The sequence below is a fragment of the Loxodonta africana genome, chromosome 11 (assembly GCF_030014295.1).
Source record: "Loxodonta africana isolate mLoxAfr1 chromosome 11, mLoxAfr1.hap2, whole genome shotgun sequence".
Taxonomy (NCBI): Eukaryota; Metazoa; Chordata; class Mammalia; order Proboscidea; family Elephantidae; genus Loxodonta; species Loxodonta africana.
Window position 1 is genome coordinate 101928615 of NC_087352.1, and position 23490 is coordinate 101952104.

Genomic DNA, 23490 nt, shown 5'->3' on the forward strand with positions numbered 1-23490 from the left:
ATCACAGGTACATTGTGAATTTTGTGAAAACTTAGGGGATATTTACAAAGCGTAAATATAAAAAAAATCTTTTGCAAATATCTGTTGCTGAAATAGCATTTTCTCTTGGTAGAAAACAATACCACTCTTCCCATTTTCTTTTATTTTGGAAAATGTATTTATTTTTCATAAAACTGTTAATCATTTTGTCATGTAATGAATTTATTGTTCTTTTTAAATGAAAATTAGTTTCATTTGTGATAAATATTGATAGATGTAACACACAGAAACAAAACCTCTTTGGAGTCCTCAATAACTGTTAAGAGTGTAAAGCAGTCCTGAGACCAAAAAGTCTGAGAAGCTTTGATCTATGGCATCACTTTTTAATGGCTGAATTTATCCGTCTCCCTGGAGTTTTTTTTTTTTCCTGGAGTAGCCCCTGTGGTGCTCCCTCCTCCATATTTCCCATGCTAAGCACCGGGCCAAGCACAAAATAAGAACCCCAGTAAAATTTAATGAAGTACTGATAGGGTTGCTATGAGTTGGAGCCGACTGGAAGGCAATGGGTTTGGTTTGGTTTGGATATAAGTTTGGAAGGCTCTACCATCGGCAGTCCTCCTTCAGTAGGTCTGAGGTGGACCCCAGAAACCTGCGTTTTCATTAAGTCCTGCCTCTGACGTCAAATAAAAGGGTTCAAGTGTCCTGTCTGCTACTTTATTGGCTAGGCTACTTAACCCCTCTGTGCCTCAGCCTTGCACGTCTGTAACTGAATAGACAGACACCTGCCATCCAGTCAACTCTGACTCACCGCCACCTTGTGTACAAGTGTTGCCTGGTCCTGCATCATCATCACCATTATCGACATGTTCAACAACACCATTGTGACTATAGTGCCGATCCATCTCGCTGAGGGCCTCCCTCACCCTCACTGACCATCTTTGTCACCAAACATGATGTCCTCCTTCAGTAATTGATCTCTCCTGGTGATGTATCCAGAGCAAATGAATTGGGCAATGTTCTGCTGTGATTCATAGGGATTTTGTGCCTAAATTTTGGAAGTGGATCCTAGTCTGTCTTAGTTTGGAAGATCTGTGGTTCAAACCCCTGCCAAGAATTCGCATTTCTAACAAGTTCCCTACAGAGAATATGCATTTCCACACCCTGACATACTGAATCATAATCTACATTTTAACAGATTCCCGGGTGATTTTTATGTATAACTTCCTGGAAACTTGTTAGAAATGCAAATTATTAGCAGGGGTTCGAACCAGAACAAACCGGCTCCAAAGCTTGATAGCAACACACGAGCAACCACAGTATGACGCACTGAGGAATGTTCATGTCTACAGTGATTCAAGTCTATACGGAAAACAACCAAACCCAGTGCCGTCGAGTCGATTCCGACTCGTAGCGACCCTATAGGACAGAGTAGAACTGCCCCGTAGTTTCCAAGGAGCGCCTGGCGGATTTGAACTGCCCACGTTCTGGTTAGCAGCTGTAGCACGTAATCAGTAGGCCACCAGAGTTTCCTTCAAGTTGACAGTGAGCTAATAATAACCTCTCAGGTGGCTTCAGTGAGCTCCTGCACGTAACAGTCTCAGCGTAGAGAACAGTGCTTGAACCCACTGCCGTTCAGTCGCTATGGACTCAGCCACCCTGGAGGACAGAGCCAAACTGCCCGCAGGGTTTCCAAGGCTGTAAATCTTTACCGCGGAGTGGCTGGTGGGTGCCACTGCTTTAGCCACTGCGCAACGACGGCTCCCGAAGAGTGTTGGTCACAACGCTCTACAGAGGGTACTCGGAGAAAAGAACCTGACAGGAAGGGTCTGCTGGGGCCTAGGTTATGAGACCAAGAAACTCGATCTGAGGTGAGAAACAGAGTCCAGGAAAGGAGCGGTGAGCAGCTCCCCACCAGGGTGCGCGCGGGAAACCCCGGGGGCTGTGCCCCTGGGGAGAGGGGCAAGCTTGGGCGCTGACGAGCCGGGGGTGGGCCTGCGCGGCGGGAGGGGCGGGGCCGCGGCCGGGGCGGGGCCTGCGCGGCGGGAGGGGCGGGGCCGCGGCCGGGGCGGGGTGGGTGAGAGACTCTTACTGGCGGGAGCTGGCGGCGGCTGGGCCAGAGGGAGTGGCGGACCGGGGCGGCGGGCAGCGGCCGGGCCTGTCCCTTTCAAGCGCTGGAGGCTCGCGGGCGCTTCGCGGAGGGGACGGCGCGGAGGCGCGGCCTAGCCTTCTGGCACAGCCTGCGCGGGGCTCGGTCGGAGCTGCCCGGGGACGAGCCGCGGTGAGCGTACGGCTCGGGCTCGGGCTCGGGCTCGGGCTTCGGGCTCGGGCTTCGGGCTCGGGCTTCGGGCTTCGGGCTCGGGCTTCGGGCTCGGGCTTCGGGCTCAGGGTGCGGGCGGGCGGGGGCTCCGGCGCGGAGTCGCGCCTGCTCCTCTCGGCCTGGCCGCCGACGGGGGACAGGAGTGGGGTGCTGTCGCCTGGGGTCTGCGGGGCCGGGCCGGGCGCCGAGAGGCCGGGCAGCATCCCCGGGCCGGGCGCCGCCTCGGGCCGGCTGGGCTGCGGCGAAGACCGCCGGCGTTGTGCAGCGAGCGCCGTGGCCCGGCGCCCCGCGGGCCGCAGCCGAGGGAGCAGACGCCGGGCGCCCGGGCTTGGGGGGCGGCCGGGCTGAGGGGGGCGGCCGGGCTCGGGGGGGGGGCGGCGGCCGGGCTGCGGGGGGGGGCGGCGGCCGGGCTCGGGGGGGGGCGGCGGCCGGGCTGGGGGGGGCGGCGGCCGGGCTCGGGGGGGGGGGCGGCGGCCGGGCTGGGGGGGGGCGGCGGCCGGGCTGCGGGGGGGGGCGGCGGCCGGGCTGCGGGGGGGGGCGGCGGCCGGGCTGGGGGGGGGCGGCGGCCGGGCTGCGGGGGGGGGCGGCGGCCGGGCTGGGGGGGGCGGCGGCCGGGCTGGGGGGGGGCGGCCGGGCTGGAAGGGGGGGCGGCCGGGCTGGGGAGGGGGCGGCCGGGCTGGGGGGCAGCCTCGCAGAGCTGGAGGATTCTCTTGCCTGGTTTGCACATGCCCACGTCTTCTTGAACGCGTTTTCCACTGAGATCTTGGGAGTAGCATTTGTTAAACACTTCACAGGACAACCGTTAAAGGTTTTTTTTTTCTTTCCCTTTTTTAGTGGTCCTTTTTGTTGGCCTCCACAAATCATCCGACTTGGTGTGTGTTGTTAAATTACCGAAATTGAGGTGCTAACGGTCTTAGGGGAATGCTTCTCGGGCCCAGTAACAATCCCCAGGGCTTTCTCTTTCCACATTGAGTCATACCAGGTACTGAGCCCTTTATTTCATCGCCTAATTGCTTTTGCTTTATTGTGCTTGGTTATACTTAGAATAAAGGTTTAAGGTAATTGTAAAAGCATAAACCCACCTTTTATCCTTTGATAAATATTCATTTATTTTAATTATCTTTTGGGTGTGTGTTTTAATCCCAAGGAGTTGTATCTTCTCCTGTATAAAGTTTAATAACTGCGTTGGCTATTTAACTGCTGTCAGAATTTGTGCTGGTCTCTTTTTCTTTTTTAACTGTAGTATCTTGGTAATACCTTAGAAGAATCTATGGTACTAACAGAATTAAAAGAGTGTCTTTGTATTTTAATAAATTATCTAGAGTTCTTAATACAATTAATAATATATTATCTCCTTTGTTATTTGCTGAATTATTTAGTGTTTGATTTTGCAGACTCCTTTCTTTGAGCTGTTTTATTCTGGCTGACTTTGTTGGGAGACAAAATGAGATAGTCATAAATAATCACTACAGGAATTTGCATTTAAAATTTGTTTTAATTGTAAGAATTAAAACGTTGTTAAATGTTTTAAAGTTATAGTACAAAATTAGTAGTTTTTATATGGGGTTAAAGTTGAGTAAAAAAGCCCCCAGGCCCCCGATTCTGACACACAGGTCCCATAGGTCAGGGTAGAGCTGCCCCATAGGGTTTCTAGGGAGCGGCTCGTGGATTCAAACTGCTAACCTTTCCATTAGCAGCCAGTGCTTAACCACTGCACCACCAGGGCCCCTAAAGTTGGGTAAACCGATTGCTGTCGAGTTTGTTTCAACTCATAGCAACCCTATAAGTCAGGGTAGAACTGACCCATAGGGTCTCCAAGGAGCGGCTTGTGGATTCAAACTGCCAACCTTTTGGTTAGCAGCCAAACGCTTAACCACTGCACCACCAGGGCCCCTAAAGTTGAGCAAACCCATTGCTGTCGAGTCTGCTTCGACTCATAGCAACCCTATAGGTAAGGGCAGAACTGCCCCATAGGGTTTCCAAGGAGCGGCTGGTGGATTTGAACTGCCATCTTTTTGATTAGCAGCCGAAGGCTTACCCACTATGCCACTGGGGCTGCAAAGTTGAGTAGTGGAGCTAAAGCTAAAGCTAAACAGTGGCAGTGCAGTTTTGAAACTAGTTATTTGCTTGATATACTCTCAGGTTACTTAGGGTTTAGATATAACTATAACTTCCACAGTCACTGTTTCTGAGTGGTCTGAGGAATTTTAGTACCCTACGTCTTGAAAAATAGATAACAAGACATTACAATATAAAATTGTTGTTTATTTTCTGAGTGTTTAAATACTCTTTCATTGAGAATGATTTTCAATGATCTCTCAGAAGTCTTTTGCCACAAACAAGGTGTCTTGGTTTATTGGTTTTGTCTTTCGTTTTTGTATTTGGTTTTACCCTAGCACCTGTCCTGGAATTAAAGTTTTGTTTTTCTTTGTTTGTTTATTTAGCTTCCTGGGAGTTGTTTATTGTCTTCTGTGAAGAAACATGAAGTCACACTATGTGGTCCTGCTTACTCTAGCCATCCTGATGTTCCTGATGGGGGTCCCTGTGTCACTGAGTTGTAACAAAGCGCTCTGTGCTAGTGACGTGAGCAAATGCCTCATTCAGGTAGGATGAAGAGTACCTTTTTAAAAAATGTTACAGTGTGGTGAAGAGCAGATAAATTTGAGGCCTGACGTATTGTACTGTGACACGCTGGTCTGGATACAAGCAAGGTCAGACACAGGATGTTCAGAACCAAGAATAATTCCCTGCCTCATAGACATACCATTACGTGACGATGAGCGCTCTATTCTGATGAATTTAAAGGTTCCCTTGTGTTTACATAGCCAAGCAGCTCAATCACTATATTCAGAAAAAATTAGCTAATCGTGTAATATACAAACTGTGCCCTAAGTACAATGTATTAGTTATCTCTTGCTGTCTAACAAAGTACCCCAAAACTTAGCAACTCAATGCAACAAACGTTTACCGTCTCTTATAGTTTCTGAGGGTCTGGAACCTAGGAGCAGCTTAGCTGGGTGGTTCTGACTCTCTCATGAGGTTGTAGTCAAGTTGTTGGCTGGGATTGGGAATCTGCTTTCAAGATATTTGACAATTATCTCCCTCTTAATCATCATCCAGGCAAACCTGTTGGTGTAGCTACAACTCTCATCTTCCTAAGGAGAAAACAGAGGTTAAGTAATTTGATTGGAATTATATAGCTAGTAAGTGGCTTTGGAACTTGGTCTGTGTTTGACTCCAAAGCCCATGGCCTTTCGGTGCACTGAACGTACTGGTTATTACTCTCTATAAAATTGTGTTAATTATTGGCAGATTTCATGTCTCACAAAGCTGTTCCCTCTTTCCCCATCCTGCTAGACCATCAGCAGTCTTTGCTTTGTGTGTCTGTCTGTCTTAGCCTCTCTTTGAGGAGATACGGTGCGAGCTAAGGAGTTCTGTAACCACACATATTAGAATTCTATGTAAAGCATGAGTCAGCTGACTCTTGACTGTAGTCCCGACAGGAGAGTAATTGTGGGTACGTACTAGAAGTGATCACTGTTTCTATAGGTCAGAGCATTTTTCTTATTTCTGACCTTTTAGCCTTCCAGTTAACAGCTGAAATTCTAGGAAGCCTGACCTTTATGTAAATTGCCGTGATCTCAAACTCTGCTTATCCTTACCTTGCATTTCAAATCAAAACATATAAGTAGAGGAGTTTGTTGGTTGGTTAGTTTTTAACTTTTTTTCTATGGAAGTTTTCAAGCATAAATGGGAGGAGGGAGAAAAGTATAACATTAGAGCTACCTGTCTGTGTGTCGCCTGTACCCTCTACGCTGTCCATCCCCAACTGTTTAACTTCACTTTGCAAATTCCTGATACTGTTTTATCTGTAATTATTCTGATACGTATCTCTAAAAGATAAGAACTTGTTAAAACATAGCTATTGGACCAATATCACAGTTTTAAAATGAACAGTAATTCTTTAGTATCATGTAGCTTTATACCCGGATTTTTGATATGGCTGATGCTGGCTGAAAAGTTTGTAGCCTGTGCACGAAGTCCAATTTTGTGTGACGGTCAGATGGAATCCTTGCCGCTTTCCAGGGTGTTCCAGTGTAGCTTCATTATTCATTATGAGAAATTAAGCCTCATAACATTTGTTATATCCATGTTCAGGTAGAAATTTACTTTAACCCCACATTATTTTTGGACTCTGTAGTCTATAACTTCCAGTAGTTCAAATTATTAAAAATTAAAATACCTTGCTTTGAAAGGGAATGTTTAAAAGAAAAAAAAAAAATTTTTTTTTTTTAAGAAAGCTGTGGTTAATACTGGCGATCACTCTCAATGTGGTTTGGGGGTTGTGTTTGTTTTTATATTTTAATACTTACAAGATACATAAAAAAAGAAAAGATTATTATATAAGTGTAAAAACTAGAAGATAAATGAAACTTCACCTGTTAACTTAAATGGTGATTCTAGTAAACTCATTGGAAAGAAGCCAGGTCTTGTTTTTTGCCACCAATTCACTGATGTTCACGTTTCTGAGACGCCTGTTGCTTCATAGCCGGGACCATCAGACCTTTTCTGGAGTAGTAGAGACAACTTTTCTGGTGCACAGTGGTAGAGTTAAAAAAAACGAAAAACAAACTCACTGCCATTGAGCCGGTTCTGAGATTAAAAATACCCAGGCCTAGAGAATTCAGAATTCTTTTTTTCCATAATCCACAAATATTTATTGGACTTCGAAGTGAAATGTGATTAGTTCCACCATTTAAATGGTTTTGTGGGCTCCAGAACTCAAGAGTTTTGGTTTCCTTGTGTTGCTCTTACTGTGGTTATATAACAAACCACCCTCAAACCAACAACAATTATTTTGCTCATAAATTTGCACTCTTGAGGAGAGCTCAGTGGGACAGCTCATGTCTGCTCCATACAGCATTTGCCAGGGTGGCTTGAAGGCTGGAGGCTGGTATTATGTGAAGCAGCTTTCTGCTGTAATAGATGAGGACATAGCTCACTTACCACTAGAACTTTCTGCAGTGGTCTACATCTGCTCTGACAGTGCAGTAGAAACTCACCACATGTGGCTATTGAGCACTTGAAATGTGGCTAGTGTGAGTGAAGAACTGAATTTTTAATTTTATTTTATTCAAATTTAAATAGTTACCCGTGGTTAGTGGCTACTGTTTTGGACATTGCAGATCTGAGGACACACTCACAGGTGTGACACCTGGGCTAGGGAGGTTCTTCAGGCATCTCTGTCTCTGTGTAGCCTCTCATGAGCTCTCCAGCATGGTAGCTCAGACCAGCCAGATTCTAACACGTCAGCTCAGGACTGCTAAGGTACACATCCCACGAGAGAGCGCCAGGGAAGCTATATTGCCTTTTCCTGCCTAACCTTAGAAGTCCCTGTGTCACTTCAACATAGTCATAAGCCCACCTGGGTTTGAGTGGAGGGAACATAGACCCCACCCACTGATGGAGTTGTGTCACATTGTAAGAAGAGCATGCGAAGGGATCTAATGGCGCTCCCATCTTTGGAAAATACAATCTGCTGTGTCTGAACTGTGAAATGAGTTGGTTGGCTAGGTGATCTCAAAGTTTCCTTCTAGTTCTACGTAGTTCTAAAGAAAGAAATCAACCATCATGTGTCAAATATTCTTTTTTTTTTTTTTTAAATCAAAGTAATTAAGTCCTCTTTTTTTAAATCAAGGTATCAGATATATAATGAAAAATTAATCCCCTCACTTTCCTTTCTGTAGTTCTTTTACCCAAGGAGAAACTCAAATCTGTTAACTGTTTTCATTATTACTTCTTTTAGTGCTTTTAGCCATATGGCTGAATAATATGCTTATACTGCTATTTCTTGATTTATCAATTTCAGATACGACGTATCGAAAAGTGCCTTCTGCTATCATAGATGAGGCCACAGCTCACTTACCATCCCCTCCTCCCCACCTTCCTACCATGGGTGTATCTCTGTTTTTAGCTTATCTCCTGGCTACCTTTCAATAGGCATCCCTGTGTGGTGCAAACGGTTAAGCACTCAACTACTAACTGAAAGGTTGGCAGTTCGTACACATGCAGAGGTGCCTTAGAAGACAGGCCTGGTGATCTGATTTCCAAAGATCACAGCCTTGAAGACCTAATGGAGCATGTCTGTTCTGTACACATGGAGCCACTAAGAGTTGGAATGGACTAGATGGCAATTAACAACAACCTTTCAATGTCCACAATGTATTTAACCTTTTCTGTTCTGTTCTATCAACTAGAGACACTTTCTCTTTTTTTTTTTTTCCAACTTCTCAAACAACCCATGAATTGGTAATACTGTTATTGACATTTTTTAAATTTTTATTTTTGTTGTCATTGAGAATGTACACAACAAAACATATACCAATTCAACAGTTCCTGCATGTACCATTTAGCAACATTACATTCTTTGAGTTGCACAACCATTCTCACCCTCCTTCCTGACTTGTTCCTCCCTCATTAACATGAATTTACTGTCCCCTAAGGAAACCCTGGTGGTGTAGTGGTTAAGTGCTATGGCTGCTAACCAAGAGGCCAGCAGTTTGAATCCGCCAGGCACTCCTTGGAAACTATCGGGCAGCTCTCTTCTGCCCTATAGGGTCGCTATGAGTCGGAATCGACTCGATGGCAGTGGGTTTGGTTTTTTTTTTGGTTTTAAGGTTCCTACCTCATCTTTCAAGTTGTCGTTGTCAGTTTGATCCCATATAGATAGTTCTTAAAAGAGCATAAGCTCAAGGCAGACATTTGTTACTAGTTAAGCTAAACTATCATTTGGTTTTAAGATCACTTCAGGGGATATTTTTGGTTTAAGGTTTAAAGATTATCTCAGGGCAATAGTTTCAGGAGTTTATCCCACCTTCATGCTCCAGGAAGTCTGGAGTCCATGAGAATTTGAAATTCTGTTCTGTACCCTTTTGATCAGGATTCTTCTATGGAATTTTTGATCAAAGTGTTCAGTAATGGTAGCTGGGCACCATCCAATTCTTCTGGTCTCATGGCAAAGGAGGCAGTTGTTTGTGGAGGCAATCAGCTACACATTCCATATCCTCCCATTCCTGACTCTCCTTCCTCTCTTGCTCTGGGTGAACAGAGCCTAATTGTGCCCTGGATAGCCACTCACAAGCTTTTAAGAGCCCAGATACTACAAGAACTGGGAGGTAGAACAGAAGCACTAAATGTATTATTAGGCCAATTAACTGGAATGTCCCTTGAAACCGTGACCCTAAACCACCAAACCCAGGAACCAAATCCCATGAGGTGTTTGGTTGTCCATAGCAGCCCCAGCAGCTACTCGTTTTTTTGTGTGTATGTCATTGTTGTAAATAATGTCTATCACACAAGTTTTGCCAATTCAGCTTTTTACAGGCATACGTCTTATTGACAGGAATTACAATTGGCTGTGCAACCCTACCCTTAATGTGATTTTTCTATCACTGTTAACCACCCTTTCCCCGCTTCCTTCTGCCCCTGATAACCTAATAAACTAATAAACTTTGGTCTCTGTACATCTTGCCAAGGCTGTGGTCTTTATGGAAGCAGACTGCCACATTTTCCTCCTGTGGAATAGCTGGTGGATTCAAACTGTGGGTTAGCAGCTGAGTGCTTAACCCTTGCACCACCAGGATGCCTCCTCAAATGTATTAAATAACAACAACAAACAATTCTGAGTGATAGCAACCCTATAGGACAGAGCAGAGCTGCCCCATTGGGTTTCCAAGGAGTGGCTAGTGGATTCAAACTACTGACCTTTTGGTTAGCAGCCAAGCTCTTAATCACTATACCACCAGGGCCCTAACCCTAATCCTCAAATGTATTCTTTAATTGTTTTCTTAAATTTAAGAATTTGAGGCAATAAAAACCTGATTGGGAGATCTGTGTACGTGGGCAGGGCTTATGATTTAGAATGTGTCCTTGAGGGATAGGGAAGCCCTTGGGCTGGAATGTGTTCTCTGCCCTGAGGCTGAACCTTTCCCTAAAGGAAAGTTTTTGTTTGTTTTGATTAGCTAGTTTTCTTTGGAGTGGGCGGGTGATGGGTAGATGCCTGGTTCTCACCTCTTTGTTCTGGTATAGGCCTAGCCAGAGTGGTCTGATAGAAACTTGAACTTTAACACCCTCTTTTTAGTCCTGTTCTCTTCAGTTAGAGAACGGATTGACTATTGGGATTTCACGTGCCAAGAATTGTTAACTGGAGTTCTTGAAGTTCTTTAGGGCTTAAAGGAATCCCTAGAATTATATTCAAAATTATGTATACACAGTTTTCTGGGCAAAAGGGCCATAACTTTCTATAGGTTCTCAAAGTGACTGACTGCCCTGAAAGGTAAGAATTGCTAGAACTTTGCACATGTGAAGTTATCGTCAAAATTTCAATTTTACATTCAATAATGTACAAGGCATATTGACTTAGATGTCAATGATATTCCCTTTCCTTAAGGAACTTACAAAAGAAGAGACAGGTACAGAAATGACTGATACAAGGTTGGGGATAAGTACTTTGAGGAAGGTGAAGATGCAATGCTTTTGGAGTTTAAAGAAAGGTACTAGATTTTCCTTTTGCTATTTTGGTTAGTTTTGAACATCTGTGGTGTTATGAGGGTAAGTTAGAGCATTTGTTTATGTTGACACTGATGCTCTGTGCACTCATGAAATAACTAAATATAAAAACATTTCCCTGGGAGCTCATACTTACGTAAATATTTTTCACCAGCATGGTTGCAAGGCAATGCGGTCATTACTGCCACTCCTGCAAGTTGCGATGTGAAAGGGTGGTCCCTACATAAATATTTATTTTGTGCTCCTGACAGGAAAGAAATCTAACTTTAAACATCAAGAAAATAAAATTGTCATCTTGGTCTACTCCCTTGCTCATGTAATGACTGGTTTAGCCATGCTGTTGTAGGAAAAAGAGGTAGTAATGTAGTATTTTGCTTTTAACAACTTCATTAGTTGTTTCTACCCGTAGAAAAATAACTTAAAATGTGGGTCAATATCATGCTTCCACCCCAGAAATCCCAAGGCCCACTTTGTACTAAGAACTAAAAAAACTTCATTGACTTTAGTACTTTGGACTAAAATTTACGATCTGTCGTTTTTAGGACGACATAAACGTCGTATTTCATGAAAATATTCAAACTTATATTCTGAAGTCATTGATGCACTTGACTGGTTATCTGAATATTTACTTAGTACATTTATGTGCCAAATCAACATTCTACTTTTTTTATTGTATAAATTAAGTTACCTGTTAAATGAATTTTAGATTTTCTGAAATAAGAAGTTCAAAATAATTTATTTCTTATGATAGTTCCAGGTTTTTAAAGTGTGTTTGTCTTATGTTAAAAATATAGTTTAGGTAAGTTCAGAGCTTTCTTAATTACAGTAAAATAAAAAATTAACTGTCTTTTTTCTTTATTCAGTGCAAATTAAATTTCACATTAGTCCCTGCTACAATTATCTTGATTTATTACTACACTGCTAGTATTTTGGATGACCAGTGTAGTAATTTTTTTCTTTTCTCTTTGTGAACACTATTTTCCTATAATGTTTTTTTCCTCCTTCTGCCACTTCCCTGCTCTGTACACCATTTTTGTCCTGTTTTGCTTCAATTAACACATGAAAATTAAAAAAATTAATGTCCAAAAGTAATGAGTTAGGCCTGATGTAATTAAAGAAAGAATAAGTCATTGTTTCCCTCCAAATGATTTATACAGCTCTAATAGCTGCTAAAATTTACAAGTGGAGACTAAAATTTATTTTCACTGGCTGTTTCACCCTTTGAATTATTCTGTTAAAGCGAAGATGAGGGTTTCATGGGGACACCTGGGAAATTTTCAAACGTAAAGTAGAGCAAATAGTACAATAAACTCCCAAATGCCCATCACTTGAAGTCTTATTTAGATTTGTTCTTTCATAGCTGTGGTTTTTTAGATTAAGACATTATAAACACTTAGAGTTTATGTAACTTAATGTTGAAGAACTTCAGTTTGCATTTTACTACCTTATTTTTTTATTGTACAAATATGAATTACATTGTATCTTAAATCATACTGTCCAAATAAATGTTCGTTCATTTACGATTATAAAAGTATTTCCTACTCAAGGAAAATTCAGAAAGTACATAGAAATAGAAAAAGAAAAGTAAATCATTCATAGTCCTATTATCCAATTGCAGACTACTCTTAAGATTTTGATATAGTCTCTTCCAGTTTTTTATTCTATGTTTAGGTATTTTTTAACAGTTGTGTATACAGTTTTTGTGTTCTGCGTTTTCCACTACCATTGTTTTATGTTTCTTTGCAAAAGATATGTTTGTGTTGGTTTATAGAAGTTTTTCTTTGGTTTGTTTTTTAATTTATGGAGAAACCACAGGTACCATATTGGCTCTTCAAAGGTAAAATAAGGTATTCCCTCATCTCTCAAAGCAGTCTTTTTTTTTTTTTCTTTTATTGCGCTTTAGGTGAAAGTTTACAGCTCGGGTTAGTTTCTCATACTATAATTTATACACACATTGTTATGTGACCCTACTTGCTATGCCTGTAATGTGGCAACACACTCCTCCTTTCCACCCCAGATTTCCCGTGTCCGTTCAACCAGCTCCTATCCCTTTCTGCCTTCTCGTCTTGCCTCCAGACAGGAGCCGCTCGTTTAGTCTCATGTATCTACTTGAACTGAGAAACACACTGTTCATAAGTATTTTATGGCTTATAGTCCAGTTTGATCATTGTCTGAAGGGGTGGCTTCGGGAATGGTTTTAGTTCTGGGTTAACAGAGAGTCCAGGTGCCATGTCTTCTGGTGTTCCTCCAGTCCTAGTCAGACCATTAAGTCTGGTCTTTTTACCAGAATTTGAGTTCTGCACCCCACTTTTCACCTGCTCCATCAGAGACCCTGTGTTGTGTTCCCTGTCAGGGCGATCATTGATGGTAGCTGGGCACCCATCTCGTCCTTCTGGTCTCAGGCTAATGGAGTCTCTGGTTTACGTGGCCCTTTTTGTCTCTTGGGCTAATATTTTCCTCGTATCTACGGTGTTCTTCATTTTCCTTTCCTCAGGTGGTTTGGGACCAATTGATGCATCTTAGGTGGCCACTCACTAGCTTTTAAGACCCTAGATCCTACTCACCAAAGTAGGATGCAGAACATTTTCTTAATAAACTTTGTTATGCCAGTTGACCTAGATGTCCCCTGAAACCATGGCCCCCAGACCCCTGCCCCTGCTACTTTGTCCCTGGAAGTGTTTAGTTGTGTTCGGGAAACTTCTTAGCTTTTGGTTTAATCCACTGGTGCTGACTTCCCCTGTATTGTGTGCTGTCCTTCCCTTCACCTAAGATAATTCTTGTGTACTATCTAGTTTTTTTTTTTAGTGAATTCCCTTCTCCCTCCCTCCCCATCCTCATAACCATCAAAGAACATTTTCTTCTGTGTTTAAACCTTTTCTTGAGTACTTATAATAGTGGTCTCGTGCAATACTTGTCCTTTTGCAACTGACTAGTTGTACTCAACATAATGCCTTCCAGATTCACCCATGTTATGAGATGTTTCACAGATTCATCATTGTTCTTTATCATTGTGTGAATATACCATAATGTGTTTATCCATTCATCCGTTGATGGGCACCTAGGTGCTGCCATGAACATGGGTGTGTATATATCTATTTGTGTGATGGCTCTTATTTCTCTAGGATATATTCCAGTGTTCCAAGGAGTGGGATTGCTACATTGTATGGTACTTCTATTTCTAGCTTTTTAAGGAAGTGCGAAATCGATTTCCAAAGTGGTTGTACCGTTTTACATTCCTACCAGCAGTATATAAGTATCCCAGTCTCTCTACAACCTCACCAGCATTTATTATTTTGTGTTTTTTAGATTAATGCTAGCCTTGTTGGGATGCGAGGGTATCTCCTTGTAGTTTTGGTTTGCATTTCTCTAATGCCTGTTGATCATGAGCATTTCCTCATGTATCTGTTAGCTGCCTGAATGTCTTCTTTGGTGAAGTGCCTGTTCTTACCTTTTGGCCATTTTTCAATTGGGTTATTTGTCTTTTTGTGGTTGAAGTTTTGCACTATTTTGTAGATTTTAGAGATTAGACCCTGATCGGATATGTCGTTTTCAAAAATCTCTCTCAGTCTGTAGGTTGTCTTTTTACTCTTTTAGTGAAGTCTTTGGATGAACATAAGTGTTTGGCTCCTGGTTATCTAGTTTCTCTTCTGGTGTTTGTGCATCGTTAGTAATGTTTTGTATTCTGTTTTTGTCATGTATTAGAGCTCCTAACGTTGTCCCTACTTTTTCTTCCATGATCTTTATCATCTGAGATATTATATTTAGGTCTTTCATCCATTTGGAGTTTTTGTGCATGGTGTGAGGTGTGGGTCTTTTTGTTTCATTTTTTTGGCAGATAGATATCCAGTTATTCCAGCACCATTTGTTAAAGAGACTGTCTTTCCCCCATTTAATGGACTTTGGGCCTTTGTCAAATATCAGCTGCTCATAGGTAGATGCATTTACGTCTGGACTCTCAATTCTGTTCCATTGGTCTATGTATCTGTTGTATCAATACCAGGCTGTTTTGACTAACATGGTGGCATAAATTCTAAAATCAGGCATTGTAAGGTCTCCCACATTGTTCTTCTTCAGTAAAGCTTTAATCCAGGGACTCTTTCCTTTCCATATGAAGTTGGTGATTTGTTTCTCCATCTCATTAAAAAATGTCATTGGAATTTGGATTGGGATTGCATTGCATCTGTAGATAACTTTGGGTAGAATTGATATTTTCACAATGTTGGGTCTTCCTATCCATGAGGAAGGTATGTTTTTCCACTTCTGTAGGTCTCTTTTGGTTTGCAGTTGCGTCTTGTAATTTTCTTTGTATAGGTCTTTTACATTCTCTGGTTAGTTATATACCTTACCTAAGTATTTTATCTTCTTGGGGGTTATTGTAAATAGTATCGACTTGGTGATTTCCTCTTTGAGGTTGTCTTTGTTGGTGTAGAGGAATCCAACTGATTTTTGTGTGTTTATCTTATATCCAGAGAGTTTGCTGAACTCTTTTATTAGATCGAGTAGTTTTCTTGTGGATTCTTTGGGGTTTTCTGTATATAAGATCATATCATCTGCAAACAGAGATACTTTTATTTCTTCCTTGCCAATGTGGATGCCCTTTATTTCTTTTTCAACCGTATTCGCTCTGGCTAGGCCCTCCAGCACAATATTGAATAAGAGTGGTGATGAAGGGCATCCTTGTCTGGTTCCCTTTCTCAAGGGGAATGCTTTCTTTCAGACTCTCTCCATTTAGGATGGTGTTGGCTCTTGGCTTTGTATAAATGCCCTTTATTATGTTGAGGAATTTCCCTTCTATTCATATTTTGCTGAGAGTTTTTATCATTAAAGGTGTTGGACTTTGTCAAATGCCTTTTCTGCATCAGTTGATAAGATCATATGGTTCTTGTCTTTTGTTTTATTTACCTGATCGGTTACGTTGATTGTTCTTCTCATGTCAACCATCACTGCATACCTGGTACAAATCCAACTTGGTCATGGTAAATTATTTATTTTATCTGTTGTTGAACTCTATTGGCTAGAATTTTGTTGAGGATTTTTGCGTCTATGTTCATGAGGGATATTAGTCTGTAATTTTCTTTTTGTATGGTGCCTTTATCTGGTTTTGGTATCAGTGTTATGCTGGCTTCATAGAATGAGTTTGAGAGTATTTCATCCTTTTCTATGCTATGAAATACCTTTAGTAGTAATGGTGTTAACTGTTCTTTGAAAGTTGGGTAGAATTCTCCAGTGAAGCCATCAGGTTCCAGGGCTTTTTTGTTGTTGTTGTTGGGAGCTTTTTAATTACCTTTTTAATCTCTTCTTCTGTTGTAGGTTTATTTAGTTGTTCTACTTTTGTTTGTGTTAGTTTAGGTTGGTAGTGTGGTTCTAAAAGTTTGTCCATTTCCTCTAGGCTTTCAAATTTGTTGGAGTACAGTTTTTCATAGTATTCTGTTATGATTCTTTTAATTTCGGTTGAGTCTATTGTGATACCGCCCATCTCATTTCTTATTTGGGTTATTTGCTTCCTCTTCTATTTTTCTTTTGTCAGTTTGGTGAGTGGTTTATTGATTTTGTTGATCTTTTCAAAGAACCAGCTTCTGGTCTTGTTAACTCTTTGAATTGCATTTCTCTTCTCTATTTCATTTAATTCTGCTCTCATTTTTATTATTTCCTTCTGGTGCCTGAAGTCTTCTTTTGCTGCTCACTTTATATGTGTTCGAGTTGTAGGGGTAATGCTTTGATTTTGGCCCTTTCTTCTTTTTGGATGTGTGCATTAATTGCTATGAATTGACCTCTGATCACTGCTTTTGCTGTGTCCCAAAGATTCTGGCAGGATGTGCTTTCATTCTCATTTGATTCTGTGAATTTATTTATCCCATCCTTGATTTCTTCTACAATGCAGTAGTTTTTGAGCAAGGTGTTGTTCAGTTTCCATGTGTTTGATTTTTTTTTTTTCCCCTTGCTTTTTCTGTTATTGATTTCTACTCTTATGGCTTTATGGTCAGAAAAGATGCTTTGTAATATTTCAATGTTTTGGATTCTGTTAAAGCTTGCTTTGTGGCGTAATATGTGGCTTGTTTTGAAGAGTGTTCCATGTGCACTGGAAAAGAAAGTTTACTTGGCTACTGTTGGGTGCAGTGTTCTGTATATGTCTATTAGGTCAAGTTGGTTGATTGTGGCATTTAGATCTTCCGCGTCTTTATTGAGCTGCTTTCTGGATGTCCTGTCCTTCACCGAAAGTGGTGTGTTGAAGTCTCCTACTATGATTGTGGAGCTGTCTATTTCTCTTTTCAGTGCTGTTAGAGTTTTATGTATTTTGGAGCCCTGTCTTTGGGTCCATAAATATTTATTATGGTTATGTCCTCCTGGTGTATTGACCCTTTAATCATTCTATAGTGTCCTTCCTTATCTTTTGTGGTGGATTTTAAAGTCTGTTTTGTCAGAAATTCATATTGCTACTCCTGCTCTTTTTTGATTGTTGTTTGCTTGATGTATTGTTTTCCCCCCTTTGAGTTTTAATTTGTGTCTTTAAGTCTAAGGTGTCTCTCTTGTAGGCAGCATATAGACTGTTTGTGTTTTTTTATCCATTCTGCCACTCTCTGTCTTTTTATTGGTGCATTTAGTCCATTTACATTCAGTGTAATTATTGATAGGTATGAGTTTAGTGCTGTTATTTCGATTCATTTTTTTGTGTGTGTTGTTGACAGTTTCTTTGTTCCACTTAATTTGCTGAGCTGAGTCCTTTTTATTTATGTATTTTCTTTTCATCTTTTTCATTGTTGTTCATTTTGTATTTGCTGAGTCTTTATGTTTTTTTTTTTTTTTTATTTTGATGTGTAGGATCATTAGTTTCCTTTGTTGCTACCATAATATTTCCCTTTATTTTTCTAAGTTTAAACCGATTTTTTATTTCTTTATATCACCTTGACTTCCTCTGCATATGCAAGATCCATGACTACGTTATTTAGTCCCTCTTTTTTGTTTTAATGTTGTCATATTTTACATATTAATGTCTCTGTTTCCCTATGTCAGTGTTTTAGCTCAAAGCAGTCTTTTAAAAGACCTCTTTATTGCAGTGTAATTTACATGCAATATAATTTACTGTTTTTATGAGTACAGTTGTGTGAGGTTTGGCATATATCATGTAACCACTACCACAGTCAAGATAGACAATATTTTCATGACACTAAAATGTTTTGTCACACTTTTTCAGGTCAAACCTAGCCCCATTTGCAGCCCCAGACATCTACTTATTTGGGTTTTTGTTGCCTTAAGACTTGTTTTAGCTAAGTTGACAGTATTTCATGGATTTTTAAAATTTTGTGTGTCTTAATTGTAAATTCTGAAAGCAGGTGGAGAAATCATTAGTTTGTGTTTTAATAACTTTTGCGTAGTGGTTAAGAGCTATGTCTGGTAACCAAAAGGTCAGCAGTTCAAATCTACCAGATGCTTCTTGGAAACTCTACGGGGCAGTTCTACTCTGTCCTGTAGTGTCATTACAAGCCGGAATCAACTTGATGGCAGTGGGTTTTTACGAGTTATAGCGATTTTTACAAATTTTTAATGCTTTTTGGAAATAAACACATTTGAATCATTTAGCTTTTGCTGTTAAGCCGTCTGAAAACTTAGTGGCTTAAAACAGCAACTGTTTTATTTGTTCATGATCCTGAGGGCAGCTGACAATTCTTCTGGTCTAGTCTAGCTTGGCTAACACTGTGATCAACGGGCATCTGACCTAGGATGACCTCAGATGTCTGGCAGTTGACACACTGGTTGATCCAGGGGTCAGCCCTCAGCTGAGATGGCTGGCTTCTCCTCCACATCACATAGGCTTCCTTGTAGCAGAACTGCTTCACATGACAGGAGGAGGAATCCCAGCCCCACGAGTGCAAGCCCAGTGTGAAGACCCTCTTTACTTGGGTCACACTTGCAGGTGGCCCAAGCAAGTCCCACCACCAAGGTCCCAGTGATGGTGGACAATTTGCAAACTGTCCACCACAGTGTCCCTTTAAGTTTTTATGTTTTATAACTTTAAGTTTATGTTTATCCAGTGGTGCCTACTTCACATTTTTATCTTTTTTTGAAATCATCACAAGTATTCCTTTTATACTTAAGCTGATTTTGATAAAGAAAAATCTCACCACAGACCAGCTAGCTTTGGTTAGATATTCCTGTTAAAACCATTGAGATTTAACTTTCAAAATATTGGAACGAGAAATAGAAACCTTATTTCTCATTAATTTAGCATTTCAATAATTATAGTTAATACTTCTTCTCAAAGAGAATGAGTCCATAATTAAACTTAGATATTCATTTAGGTTGTTTAGTCAAAAGCGTCTGTCTTTCAGAACTCGAAGACAATTAAAAGTGCTGTTGAGTAAGTTTAATCATTGTTTATTTTACTACAGTGTACCAGACTGTCTCTTCGAAGATAAAATAAGGCATTCCCTCATAAAATAAGTGTCGTCAGCTAAAACCAGTGACATGGAATTTAATATGTGTTTTTTTTGTTGCTTCAGCTACTTAATAACCATACCATCTGTTTGCCTCGTCTGTATCTACATTTTAGAGAAAGTGTCATTCCTTGTTATACAGGAGAAGTTGAGAATGAGTGGTTTAGTGATTCCTCTGTGTTCCTGCAGCTGGCTCAACATTCAGTCCTCTGGCTCAAGGCACTGTCTGCTACCTCTGCTCTTGCATGTTGGAGCCAGGGTAATACGGAATAAGAAACATGTCCTAGTCTGAAGCTCTGTGTTAGATGTTCTTAAAGTTTGGTAATCATATAAATCATTAACTTCGTGATGGAAAAAAATAGAAACTTTATACTAAATGAAAAACTAAGATTTATACACTTGGGCTGTCCTGTATTGATCAGCATAAGTATTTAGAGGGAATTTGGTAATTTGTTTAAAAAGCTTAATATGAAAAGTAAATCTGGCAGGATGGAAAGCTTTGGGCAAGAATCTCATCTAAAATGTATTTTACTACATTCGGAGCCAGCAGAATCTTTTTCATTAAGGGCTGTTCTAATAAAAAGGTTGTTAAGAATTCTGATAAATAAAGGTTACAACCATATTAAAATTGGGGAAGAATCTTGTAAATACAAGGTTATATCAGTACAAGATGTTAACCGAAGCCTTGACACTACTAGATAAAAACTAACTGATGAAATAATTTTAAGGTTAGGCTTAAAATGTTATTACTTTTTCTACTATATCAAATATTTCAGCAGTTAGCTAATTATTCCTCTATACCAAGAGAGAGGAAAGTCATACGATTCAACCAGAAAAGACAAGGGTTTCATGTGTACTCAGTAAAAACTTTGCTGTGATTCACTCCCTGGGTTTCAGAAACAAAACGACTCTACTCTATATCCAAGGTTTAAGAAAAAGAACAGGAGCCTTTATCTTGAATGTAGTGTGAAGATCTGAGTTTAGAATTACTTTAGGATTACTGGAGCCCTGGTGGGGTAGTGGTTAAGCATTTGGCTGCTAACCAAAATATAGGCAATTTCAATCCACCAGTTGCTCCTTGGAAACCCTATGGGGCAGTTCTACTCAGTCCTCTAGGGTTGCTTTGAATTGGAATCAATGCAGCGGCAACGGGTTTGGTTTTTGTTTTTGTTTTTAGGATTATTGGCTCCCTGGAAAGTCAGGCTCTTCACATTGAAGGAATGGATGACTCCAGGGAAGTGGCAAAGTGTAGAGGAACAAATGCGTCAAATCTCAGTTTGTCACTTAGTTACTGAACGGTATTGTACAAATTTTATAACCTCATTTGGAAAATGAGAGCAACAATACCTACCTTAATAGGGGTTTTATAAGATGCAAGATAATGCTTATAAAGGACTTGGCATAGTGCCTGTTAGTGTTAAATAAAGCCCATTTAAGAACTTGGGGGAGGTGGTGGCAGGAAATAATTGGAAGCATTGATTCAATTTTTATTTCGGAATTCTGTGAACTTTGTGTTTGGGTTACATGTTCCATTCAACTGAGCAGTGCCCAAGTTCAGTCATAGGAAAGTTAGTAAAATGTATAAATAGTCCAGTCCAAAGAGAAAATTCCAAATCTCACCTCTACTGTATTTTTTATTAAGAAGTGCAGACTTTGAAATAATAGTAAAGTGAAAGATAACAATGAGGTTTTTGAAGGTAGAGATACAGAGTGAGAAAGAACAAGATGTGGAAGGAATCAAGAATTGAAGGAATATTTTTGAATTTTTGCCCACAGGATGCACTGTTATGTAGCTTTTAAATTATGTTGACACGTTTCCATAACAGGGAAATTCTTTTTTATATCAGGATAGTGTATAATCGTTATTTTGTTAGAAATGCATAGGAATTTACCAAAATGGGAGGAATTAGGCTGTTTTTTTTCTTACTTCTACCCTAATAGATATTTTCTAGCCTTTTATAATTAGAAAAGTGCTTTTTTTTTTTTTTTCAAAGCATTTATTTTTATCTTGACTCTAGCCTCTTGAGTAAACCATTTATGGTCACAGAAGATTCATTTTGTTCTCATAACTAAAACAGCTAAAGGTAAATTTTTCTTTTTAAGTGTCCTGAAGAAAAAATACTACTTAATTTAAATAGAGTAATTTTTCATCTTTTTTATCCTTGATTCATACAGAGAATTAACTTTTGAGAGGTTTTTCTTTTGTATTTCCAACACTTGAGTTCAAAGCACTTTAAAAATGATTTTTTTATATTTAGAAACATTCATCCTAACCATAGTTTGCTTGCTGTCAAAATTAAAGTATATATTTCGAAGTATGTTTATGATCAAACATTACTCGATGTGATTTTTAAAGACATGTAAAGTGAATAGAAAAGAATGAATTACTTGGTGAGCTACACATGGTTGCTGTTTATAATTATTTACTCATGGAAATTCATTGTTTCGTTTTTTTCTTGACTTAAAAAAAAGTAGAAAGCAAATGATTTCCATATATATTTGCTTTCTGAATTGCAGCAAGATTTTTGAAATCCTGAATAGCCCATTGCCATCAAGTCAATTCCAACTTGTAGGGACCCTATAGGAAAGAGTAGAACTGCCCCATAGGGTTTCCAAGGAGGGCCTGGTGGATATGAACTGCCAGCTTTTTGGTTAGCAGCCATAGCTCTTAACTGCTATGCCACCAGGGTTTCCAAGATCCTTAATGCCATCTGTTAAATTTGCCTATAGTATTCTTCTCCTGGAAAAGTTGTGTGTTTTTGAAAATTGAAAAGTAATGAATGCTGACTAACAGGGTGGTATTAGGTTCTCTTTTTTCTTATTTCCTGGTCTTGCCCTGAAAAGAGCGCCAACATGTTGTATGAGAAGGATAGAGGTTATTTGATATATTTTGAGGCTCACTTTGTAAAATTTCTTAATTTATGTGATTAAATTTCTATTTTACTAAGACAAACGTTTTTTAGTCTTTTTTTTTGTAGTGAGGTAGAAAGAAAGGAATATTGGCTAGTGTACTGTTGCTTGGCATCCAGCCAGTTTTTGCGTTAATTCTTACCACTAAAGTCTTAACCTGGATTTGTGTCTCTTTAGCAGTACAGCAATAAAGCTTATCTTTAAATCATTTCCGCATGTCTGTCCTAATACAGTGTTTCCACTATGTATTCTGTCACTAAATTATAAATCATTAAGTATGTCACTATATCATTCTGTTATACCAACATGTAACAAACCTGTCGCTGTCAAGTCCGTTCTGACTGATAGCGACCCCGTAGGATAGAGTAGAACTGCCCCACGGGGCTTCGAAGGAGCAGAGAGGGTGGATTAGAACTGCTGATCTTTGGTTAGCAGCCGTAGCTCTTAACAACTGCTATTAAGAGGCTGTGAAATACATTTAATCTTCAGGTTAGATTATCCAGGCAAGTTCATGCAGCTTTTAAATAGGATGTTAGTTTTAACCTCTCATTAGTTAGCGGTTATCTTACGGTATTGCCCACCCTTTCATTACAATTTAAAACACCTCACAAATACATGACAGTAAAAGGCATAATGAATGCTTTAAGGACTGGATTTCTTTAATAACCAAAAACCAAACCCATTGGCATGGAGTGGACCCCAACTCCTAGCGACCTTATAGGACAGAGTAGAACTGTCCCATGGAGCTTCCAAGGCTGTAATCTTTACAGAAGCAGACTGCCACATCTTTCTCCTGGGTGCAGCTGGTGGGTTCACATTGCCGACGTTAGCAACCAGGCATTTAACCACTGTACCTCCAGGGCTCCTTCTCTAATAGAAGCCATTAAATTGATACTCATTTTTAAGTTATTTAGCATAATGGGCTGTAATTCATTTAACAAGCAATCATTTGAAAACAGATTGATAGGAAAAAGGTGTTAAAAATACAATTTTCACAAGATTAAATTTGTGTACAAACTCATAAACTTTATTTGCGATTCATTGGTTGGGGAGTGTCTGATCTGGCTCCCAAGGACAAGTGGAAAAGACCCAAATTATTTGGGCATCAAAGTGTAAGAACAAAGAAGTAGAGCTGGGCAAAGAGTGATTGGTTAGTTCTAAGTAACTTTCCTTATATGGCATATTGAGACTGTAGCTGAGATAGCAAGCTTGGATTGGTTGACGTAGGTTTCTGCTCCTGGGAAGGTCAGGCAATTACGGTAAAGAGAATCTAGCTAGGTTTCA

General features: G+C 40.3%; 1 protein-coding gene across 3 annotated transcripts in view; it reads left to right on the forward strand.

Moving 5' to 3' along the window:
- The first annotated feature begins 2136 nt into the window (after nt 1–2136).
- The window catches only part of TWSG1 (twisted gastrulation BMP signaling modulator 1), a 90450-nt gene continuing 69096 nt past the window's right edge, over nt 2137–23490 (forward strand). Inside the window, exons 1-3 of one of the 3 annotated variants that reach the window (XM_064294723.1) lie at nt 2137–2257; nt 3131–3278; nt 4741–4900. In XM_064294723.1, the coding sequence (XP_064150793.1) occupies nt 4778–4900 (123 nt within the window). In that variant the 5' untranslated portion in view covers nt 2137–2257; nt 3131–3278; nt 4741–4777. Of the gene's footprint in view, nt 2258–2969; nt 4901–23490 lie in introns of those variants that run through there. The other 2 variants (XM_003406385.4, XM_023543977.2) reach the window with 2 other exon arrangements.